The following is a 10,832-nucleotide window of genomic DNA, read 5'->3' on the forward strand; positions in this document are numbered from 1 at the left end:
GTTCTCAAAGGGTATAAGTATATATGAGAGGACAACAAGAAAAAGACAATGTGTCATTCCAAAGTGCACAGAGGAGTCTCAATAGTAATTATAAAGAAAAATAATGAAATAATGAAAGTCTTAAGGAAAAGCAACAAGACCGTTGAAACAGACACTGGCGATCTTATGAATGAGATGTTTTAGGGATAACTACGTTGAAAGTCATTACAAGGGCACCGAGAGCAATGTGGATGGAAGACCAAAGGCAGAAGGAGGTAGGACAGAGTGTCAGTTGTGGATGCTGGACTGGTTGACAAGGAGCATTATGGGATGCCAAAGAGTGTGAAGAAACAGTTGAAGGGCAAGTTTAACTTAGGCAGGTTAGATCTCAAGAATCCTGATGGGACGTAGTATGGCGTAAATCAGGTATCTTGATTGAGGAGGAGGTATCTAGAGATACTTGACTTTCAATTTCCAACTTCACAAACCTGAGAGTTTAACCAAGTCAGCAGCAGCCCTGGGTAGAAAGAGAGGAAGAAGAGGAATGCATAAAGTAACTCTGGGGTTCCCAGTGCCTCCATCCATCACCATGTCTGACACACTATTAGTTACCTTTCTATCCACTCTAACCTATGCTTTGATCTTTCCTCGTACATATTGTTGCTTCTTTTCATCTAGTTGACACATTTCTACCCCACATTCCTTAGTCAACTTTCTTATTCATGTTGTGTCATGGTAGTTATGCCTCAATGAATGTATTCTTTACCCTTTCAGGTGTGTTCAGCATGCACTTACAGTCACAATGTACACCAAGATGCATGTGACCCTAACACAACATTGCAAACTTACTTAAAACATTACATGATTTCTTTTTATGACTTGACTGCACAATTCTCTGTGGTGATATTTTATTTGTGCTGTAACAAATAAAACATTTCTGGGGATCAGAGAATAGAACAGCCATTAGATTAAACATAGAGGACAGACAGTAGTAGCTTACATGCCTTTAATCCTATTACTTGGAAGCAGAGATCGTTTGAATCTCTGCGAGTTCAAGGCCACACTGGAAACAAAACCAGGCAGTGGTGGCACACCCCTTTAATCCCAACACTTGAGATCTCCTGTCTTTGCTCATGAAGGACACACTCCTTGAATCCCAGGAAGTAATATAGCAGGACACAAAAAGGTATATAAGGCATGAGGAAACAGGAACTCGTTTATGCTCTAGAGGCAGAGGACCAGGAACGAGAGGCTTTTAAGCAGTTCAGCTGAGATCCATTCGGGTGAGGACTTAGAGGCCTTCAGTCTGAGGATTCATGGAAACAGGATCGGCTGAAGAGTTGGTGAAGTGAGGTTGGCTGTGGCTTGTTCTGTTTATCTGATATTTCAGCGTTCACCCTAATATCTGGCTACAGTTTTTTTTTTATTAATAAGACCATTTAGTAATTCATCTTACAATTCTCAAATGAATCATTTCACAATGTCGAAAGGTGAAACACACTTGAAAATGCCGGACAAACCTTTATCATAGTAGATGGGATCCTGCTGTAGTCTTATCTACTTTTTATTCCTCTGAGTGATGATTTAAGTAGTCATTTCTGCCAGAAACTTGTGCTTTTCCAAAGTCACAATCTCGACTGAGACCACAGTTCCACTTCATCTAGAAGTCTGTTACTTTTGCGTGTCATTTTGTCTGGAATAGTTCCTTAGTGAACTATCTTAGTATCTATCCATTAAGTAAATATTTTCCTGAAAAATCCTCTATGAAAGGAATATTAAAAGTGCAAGACTAGTAAGATCTCTGATTTCCCCTAGGTGCCACATCTTATTATATGCTGATTAAATTTTTCCTTCATTAATTCATGAAATATTCATGATCTTAGCAGATTGTTGACAGCTCCCATGTGCCAGGTGTTTTGGCATACACGTATAACTATTTTAAAAAGTTGTACTTCACTTTCCTTGTTTCAAGCTCTTATGTTAAAGTAAGTTATTCAGTGAGGACACCTTTCAGTTTTTTGGGCTGGGGGAATGGCAGGCCTTTGATCACAGACTCAAAACTCCTTTGAAAAAGTCCAGCTGGTGCCTCATGAGAGCCTTTACCTATACTGCCTGGTGTTCATGGTACCCAAAGATGCTCCACATGCTACCAGAGGAGCAAGGTAAACACCAGCCCAGTGACAAACCTTGCAGTCTACAGTGGTGACCTATTTCCATGATGCACTGCTACAGCAGAAGCACAAACATTGTGGGAGCAACCAACCACGATCTTCCTGGTTAAGGCCTGCTCCTCAGGATGGAACCCTTGGCTAACACTCAGGTGTCTCAGGCTCAGGTGGCCAGGAATGTGAGACAAGACAGGCCGTAGGCCTAGGGGAAGTCCAACTACTAGTGTTCTGCAAAAGGAACAGCAGTGAGGTAATTCCTAACAATGTTCTGCTACACTCGCAGACCGGTGCCTCACTCAGCCATCATCAGAAAAGCTTCCTCTTGAGGTATGGGAACTAATACAAAAACTCACAAATAAACAATATTCAGAGAGTGAAAGACCTTGGAACATCCAATCCTAAATGGGATATCTCCAACAAGTCCTTAGCCTCAGGGCTCAGGGAACTGTGCAGAAAAGGAGACTGAAAGATTGTAAGAGCCAGAGATGAACATAGTATCTTCCTGATACAATAGGACTGATACACATATGAAATCACAGAGACTGAGGCAGCATGCACATGACCTGCACAAGGTCAAGCCAGAAGGAGTTCCAGTGCTAATAGGGTTAAATAGACATGATTCTCATCCTTAAGCAAGAAGCTATCCCTAAAGGAAAACATTTGCAAAGGAAAAGTCAGGGTTTTTTTTTTTTTTCCAATAGGGTCTCATCAAGTATATTAACCACACTTAAAGTAGGCCCCATGAACACCAGTAGACAGCCAACACAAAACAAGATACTTTTGTGGATTTTTTTTCTCATATTGCTGTGTTTGGGCATTTAAAAAAATCTTACTTGTCTTTTGCTTGTATATTATAGTATCAGACTTTTTGTTTTTATGATTTCTGTAAGTGCATCTCTCTGTATATGCATGTTTCTTGTGATTTTCTTTTTAAAAATATGTTCTCTTGTTTGTCTTAATTTGCCTTCTTTTTATTTAAAAAGGGGGAGAAGGAAGATGTGGAGTTGGATGGGTAGGAGGTGGGGAAGATCTAGGAGGAGATGGGGGAGAGGAAATCATGATCAGAATATACTGTATGAATTTTCAATAAAAAGAAAAACATCTACATATACTAGGAATATACAACATAATTAATACATGTTTATCCATCTGTCCATTATTATCTCTCTTTCATGTCTTCTCTCTTCTATAACCTATATTTATATCTACCATCTACATAGCTCTCATCTGTATATGAATATCATTTATCTGTTGCTTATTTATCTGTCTTCTATTTTATCTATTTATCCATCTACTATCTCCATCTTCCATTATATATAAATCTATCATCTATCTATCTATCTATCTATCTATCTATCTATCTATCTATCATCTATCTTCTAACATTTTTCCAATTAATCATTTATCTATCATTCACATATCTTTTCTATCATTTGTAATCTATCTACCTACCTACCTACCAATTTACCATCTACTCTGCATATCTGTCTTTTTCCTGTTTACCATTTGATCATCTGATCATCTATCACCCATCATTATACAATCTACCAATTGCCTAGTTTTTCAATATATGTCCATCAGACATTTACTTATCTGATTATCTACCTGTCATCATTACTTTATCTATATGTTAATTTATACAACTATTTGGCTATTACTTATTTACCTTTCTATCTAAGTACAATAATGATGGCATATCACAGACTAGGTGACTTAAAAACAAATATATTTTCTCATAGTTTTGAAAACTGAAGGAGGAACTGGATCCCAGTTTCTCATTCAACTTGCAAAGAGCTATTTTCTATCTCCTGTACCAAACTGAACCCACATTTCTTCTTCTTATATCAACACTGGTCACATTAGCTGAGTGTTTATCCTAATAACTTCAATTACCTTATAATGACTCTGCCTCCAAATACAGTCATCCTGAAGGGATGGACATTAGCACTTCAGTATGAGAAGTGATAGGAAAGACATAGTTCAGCCACATATTGCATAATGCTTACCTATCTGAATATCAGCAATGGGGTCATTGAGAAAACTGAGCAATTTTTTTCTATTTCTAAGCAACAGTTTTTATAGCTGACATTGTTTAGAAATTCACCAATTGAAAACAGTATAGAGAAGATCCAACATTTAGCTGGTTTTAATATTTACATTATTTAAAATAATGATTTTTATTTTTAAAATTTTGAATAAACTTATATAATTTTCCCTTGCCCTATCCACCCTCCAACCATGCCATGCATGGTAATTTGTTGCATATGACGTCCCTGCACCCAGAAAGACAGCGCCACCACTGGCTTGGCATCAAATTGATATATCAGATTGACATTTAATGGAAGATGGAGATAGTAGATCTGTGTGACAAAGATCAAGAGACTGATCTTGGTGGAAAGACAAAGATACAAGGGACCTCTGTGAGGACAAATGACTGTGTGCCTATGCTGTACATCACTACTTACTCCCTCGGTCCTGACAGGCAAAGCTCTGAGGCAGACATGACTGTCACTCTTGTGTGTGTGTGTGTGTGTGTGTGTGTGTGTGTGTGTGTGTGTGTGTGTGTGTGTGTGTGTGTGTAGGGTCATATTCTTCACTCTCATGGTGTTTTAGTTGTAGAAAACAAGGCAGGATTTCCTTTATTTACCTGTCAGACTAAACACATCATATAGATGCCTCTTATCTCTTCTTAGCGCCCAGGATCCTTGCCCCCTAACATGTAATTCGGGACATAGCTCTGTCTGTCCTTGGATTCTTAAATCCACCCAAGAGTTTGTCATTTTCCTGAGTCCCTGTCCTCAAGTACTGAGATATAAAAAAGGGTGCTCTCCCCATACACGCATGCTCTAGAGACAATGATATTTAGTGCCTCTTAACTCTCCTCTTTTGTTTAACTTTCGTCTTAAGAAATCACTCTATAATTTTAAGTTTGAGGACATATTGGCTGCACTGAGCCCATGCTACTCTGTACTCAGAGTAACTTCAGAATTCATATATTCAGACTGAAAATAATAACTGTCTTTACATTTCATGAGTTCTTTTACTTTATCTCTTCCCTGGGGGAAGAAAGGATACATATTGGTTAAAACCAATGACTATTGTACAGTTTGTACATTGTTTCTGAATCAATCCTCAAATATTTATTAAGGCTAGACCTAGTAATAGTGTAGAGTTATTGAGTTTTGCATATTAGCAATGACAAAAATCCCTGTATTGATTCACATGAACTGTGTAATACCTGAGAAAGTTCCCACAAAGTTGAATTTCAGTCAAATCTTAGGGAACAGAAGCAGTTTTTGTATAACCTGGGTTTGTGATAGGAGATTCACATTTATAACATGTCTTGGAATTTGTTGAGAATTAGTAAATTCATTTTGTTGTATTAGAGAAAATATTGTCACCCATTGTGGGATATAAAATTAATCAAGTACACCTTGATTAGTGGAAAACTAGGCAACACACTGTTGGTGAGGTTTTGCATCACATTTGATTTAACTAATGCTATCTTGTGACTCCACCCACAATTGTACTTTGTACTCTTGGATCCACTGGTCAGCCAAAAGACATACTTCACTTAGAATTGAGGGCCCATTCTTGTGAAGCTAATTATTTCTAGGTGAATCAAAAGGTAAGACAAACAACTGCCTAAAAACCTTTAAGCATATGTCCTCGCAGTCTTGATGGCTTACCTGTTCAACTGCATAAGGTAAATGACTCCTTCTCAATACAACCTTATTAGGTTTCTATAGCTAAAAGAAAATCATCAGAAAACCTCACTGAACTGCTATGTTTTATATTTTTAAAGCTTTTGTTGAAAATACTTGCAATTATGTACCATATCATATTTAACATCCCTAATGTTTTGAATGCAGTTTTATTTTGTTAAGGGACTTGAATTTTTGAAGACTGAGTTGGTCTATACGATAGAGAAAGGGTTTCATACAGGATCTAGCTTTGGGTTATTGTTAAATTAATGTTTTATTTAATGAGTTGAATCTTGAGGATCGATATGCATTCTGAAACTAATCTTGTAGCTAAATAAATCAACATTATTGGAATATTGGAATACATAGCTATTTTATTAGCTAATTATATTATGATAAATATGAACACACAAGAAATATCTGGTGAACAAATAAAAACTTTTTGTGAAATTACATACTGGATGTTAAAGATTTTATTATAAAATAAATATACTGTTTAAGGATTAATATTGAATATGTAAACATTGATTCACAGCATAGCAAAGCTACTAGAAACCACCTACAAGAGTGGATTTCCCCTCATAAACATTTTATACCCATATTCACCTCTCAAGCCCCTATAGCACTTTTAATCTTGATATTGTTAAGTACAGATGGCAAACAAAGAACTGAGCAAATAACATATATTTTTCAGGCAAAACAAAATGCATTGACATCACTATTTTTTTATTAGAGAATAAAAAAGTAGAATTCATCTCAGCCTAATTGAATAATTACCTTGGCTCTCCGTTTCTCTTTGCATGTTTAAACCTGTACGGTGACTAAATAAGACAAGAGACTGAAGCCATTCTTTCAATGCCTGACATAACTTTTGTAATCATGATGTGGATCCTTTCAACAAGAATTTTGCTTGTCTTAACTTATTGCTGTACCTAATCCAGATAGATGATTCTGTTTGCTTGAATGTACAAATCATAAACCTTGGGAGTACATTATTTTCTTTGGATGAATGTGTCCAAGAAAGATTAACCTACATAAATTGGAGTCTTTGAAAATCATCTTGCATAGAGAAACCAGAACTCCTTTATCCTTAAAAAAGTTGAATTTTTAGTATAAGTTTTCCAGAAAAATTAAAAATGAGCGTTAAATAGTCACATTTTTTACGAGCTCAACCAAAATTATTATTTTATCTATAAAATTTTCAGAACTATTGCTTTACAATTATCATCACTTAACTGTATATTGTATATGTAATAAAAAAATTGGAGTGAAAATAACAGGTTGTCTTTGACAATATGTATATATTTTATTGATATGAGATGTCAATTGCAATTTTAGTTTTCTTTTCAGAATATATGACCAGCAAAAATGAGGGCACATGCTGCTTCTAGCACTGGTGGGAGAGCCAAAATCAAAATGGAGTTACAGAATTTGCACTGCAGCATGACCTTAGCTTGCTGGATGCAATTCATCTAAAGCCCTTCCCAGATCTTCTCAAGATAATAATGCTGCTGCCAATGAAAACTGATACTCTCCATCGAATATTCGCCAACATTGCATGTCAATAACTGAGAATATACTTGATATTGGGCTATATAAATTGGAATAAATATTGAGTCTGACAAGTGTGAGCACAGGTAATACACAGAAAAACAGAATGTCCAAATAAGTCATTTGTATTCCTGCCTCAGTTTAAAAAAAATCAAAAGTTTCATCTCAATTTAAATCTGCTATAGGTAGTTCTCTTGCCCGATGTACTCACAGTTTCTGGGAAGACCACAAAACACATGAGCGTAAGCCATGGGCTGATGTTGAAAGCAAGCCTTACACATAGCTGGTAGAGGTTTTGCTAGGCACTGTCACCTTCCTTTGGTTATCTTTTTGTGGCACTGGATATCTGTGCCACTGCTCCTTTCTGTTGCAACAGCAATATCCACAGAGCAGCCCCCCCGCAATGAAGAGGACAGCAGCAGTCGCCCAGCCTAGGAAGAGCGCCCCTCCAAGCTCTCGCTTCTGACCGACGTGGATGGTTGGGTCATAGAAATCCCGAATGATGATATTGGCGGTCCAGGACACTGGAATCAGAACGAAGATACCAGTCAGAATAAAGAGGACTCCTGAGGTTCCCAGCAAGTAGGCTTTGACCCTCTCACTGGAGCCGGTGCACTGGATCTGTTTCATGCCGCAGATGCCAATAATGAGAGCAATGAAGGAAAGAGCTATAGCCACACACATGAGTGCCCGTGCAGCTTCCAATACTGGTGGGAGAGCCAAAATGGAGTTATAGAATTTGCACTGCAGTGTGACCATAGCTTGCTGGATGCAGTTCATCCAAAGCCCTTCCCAGATCCTCTCAAAGATAATAATGTTGCTGCCAACGAAAGCCGATACTCTCCACTGAGGCAGAAGTGTTGTGCCAATCGTCCCAACCATGCCGAAGAACCCAAGAACCAATCCAGCAATCTGAAGGGGATAAAAAGCCATTGTCTCTTCTTTGCAGACTGGTCCAGCCTAGAAGGGTAGAAGATGCCCAAGATGCAGAAGGTGAAGGAATCTTCTAGTCTAGAGGAGTGTCTGGTCTTCTCCCCTCCTGCTGCCCATGATGTGTTAGTCCTAATCAGCCGCAGTGACTGGAGTCGGCTTAACTTGAAGGACCTGTTGTAAATTCATGTGTACTGTTCCCCCCCACACACACCTTCATTTCTGTTTGGTTTATTCACTAATTCTTTCCCAGCCAATAAGAATGCAGCCAGAGGTGTGTCCAGAAATACTGCCTTCAACTTGAGCATTTCTCATGTTATTATTGTCTTAGCAATGCTGTAATTAAGTACCAAGGCTTCCATTGTGCATCGCTAATTACAGAGCTGAAAACATTAATCTAAAAAGCAGTCTTATATGAAAGTATAAATACACGTGGTTAAGTCAGAACTTGAAGACTCCAAACTCTGCCAGTTTTTTCAGAGAGAAAATCATCCCAGACTTTGACCACTAACTTCTTCTTGTGCAAAGTCTCTTTTCCAAATGTTGTTCATCAACTACGTCTTTAAGAGTTTTGGATAGAGAGAAAGGTTTCATGACATGACATCAGGACTGCTGCTAAGACTAGGAGCCCTAACCTCACAGTTAATCTTTCGACCCTGGAAGGAGGGACCAAGAGGATTACCACTTATAGTTGTTGGAATATACTAGCAATTATTCTATTAGCTGCTAAGTGGCACCTCTCCCCTTGCTGAAAGATGGTTAGCATGCAAACTTTCATTAGATATTTCTTCAAGGACAGCTTGAACTACATAATATTTAGGGAAGCTGAAAGTTTATATTCCACTTTTAAAAAAGATAAAAAGTTGCTCTTTGAGCGGCAATATCACTCAAAATTCTCATAGACAACTTTTCAGGGCTAGAAGCTATATTTGCAGTTTAAAAGCTGCACCCCTCACTTACTAGTCACAGAATGTGAGGTCTATAGTGTTTGGGTGTGAGGCAAGCTGTATGATATCTACCCAGGGGTGAGCTTTGCATTCATTCCCTGCATTTCTTCCCTACATTTAATATGATTTAAGAGCAGGATGGAGAGATGTGTTTGTCAAACACTTTCATATTAATCTGACATTTTACACTAATTACCTACCCCCTCTCCATTTATTTCAAAATGTTTTAGAGCAAAATTCAATTGATCTTGTTTTAGAAGTCATGTGTAACTTCAGTGTTCTGGACTGCCCTTTTCCTGGGCCTTATGGGCCTTAGAGAGCATGGACCTTTCTAACTCTTTAGTGCATCCCAAGGGAATCATTTTAATCAAATGTAAACATGTTAGCCAGTCTTTCCCTGGGAGATATTGTAGTGTGCAAATGATCTTCTATTCCAGTGAAACACAGACCAAAGGATTAGTGGACAGGCCAGCACTATCAGACTTCGGGAATCTATGGGTGTTTAGGATGGGTGGTCTGAGAACACCCTCCCTACAGTGTGTGAATCATTGAGGAAGGAGATAATCTGAGTAGTTGGCAGCTTCCTGTTGGCAGTCAGGAAGAAGGGCTTTGGGACCCTTTGTTCTGGGTTCTGACACACAAGTTTAACCATTCCCACCCTGCCGAGATGAGCCAACAGAACTCTGGTTTCGCAACCTCCAGCTCTTCTTCCTCGTTCCACCTGCTTTTCCTCGTTCCCACACATTTTCAGTTCTGTCTTCACTGTGGTGTGGAAGTGTCCAGGTTGCTGTTCTTTTCCAGTTGTTTGGTTTTCCCCCACTGAGACTGTTGGGCCCGTCTTAGGAGTAAATACTAGGGAGAGTGTGCTGACTTAGAACACAGTGCTGTGTCTTGCATATGAGACTAATTTGAGAATTACAAATAATAGAAGAGCCTTTGGATTTTGTCCTTAAAAGTTGAACACATCTATCACACTGCCTTTATTTTTCCTTTACTCAGGAGAAGAAATTTCTTTCCTCTCAAAATTGCTAAGGCCCTCACCACCTACCAGCTGCTTTGGGGATCTTGTTCTGTCCTCCATGTCCTCTTTCATTGCTCCCATGCTTTCTCTTGTTCTCTGAGTTATCTTTGAGAAAATAAGTCTATCCAAAGATCTTTCATTTTATTTTTTCCTTTTGAAAAAATTTTAGATGGGCTTGCTATAGAATTATATCATTCCCCCTGTTTTCTTTCCCATCTCCAACCCGGCCCATGTCCCCCACCACAATTAAATTGATAGTTTCTTTCCCTTTGATAACTATTATTACACACACACACAAAGACACACACATATATGTATTTAAAAATATATAAATCCAACCTACTGAGACCTTTTTGCTGTTTGTTTCTATATGGTTTCAAGCCTGAACACTTTGTGTTGAAAAACCAGTAAGGGGGCTCATCCCTGTGTGAGGCTAATTTTACCCTTCTCAAAAACAAACAAACAAACAAACAAACAAAAAACCCATTAGTTTCCAGTCATTCTTTGTCTGAGGTTGGGAACCCTTGAAATT

At 38.2% G+C, this 10,832-nt stretch overlaps 1 protein-coding gene across 1 annotated transcript; it reads right to left on the bottom strand.

Annotated features, from left to right (window-relative positions):
• Positions 1-4,367: 4,367 nt before the first annotated feature.
• Cldn17 (claudin 17) lies at positions 4,368-9,273 on the bottom strand. The gene has a single exon (XM_076549150.1). The coding sequence runs from the start codon at positions 8,333-8,335 to the stop codon at positions 7,676-7,678; it is 660 nt and encodes a 219-aa protein (XP_076405265.1). The 5' UTR covers positions 8,336-9,273; the 3' UTR covers positions 4,368-7,675.
• Positions 9,274-10,832: the final 1,559 nt, after the last annotated feature.

Source organism: Peromyscus maniculatus, chromosome 12 (genome assembly GCF_049852395.1).
Source record: "Peromyscus maniculatus bairdii isolate BWxNUB_F1_BW_parent chromosome 12, HU_Pman_BW_mat_3.1, whole genome shotgun sequence".
In the NCBI taxonomy this organism is placed as follows: domain Eukaryota; kingdom Metazoa; phylum Chordata; class Mammalia; order Rodentia; family Cricetidae; genus Peromyscus; species Peromyscus maniculatus.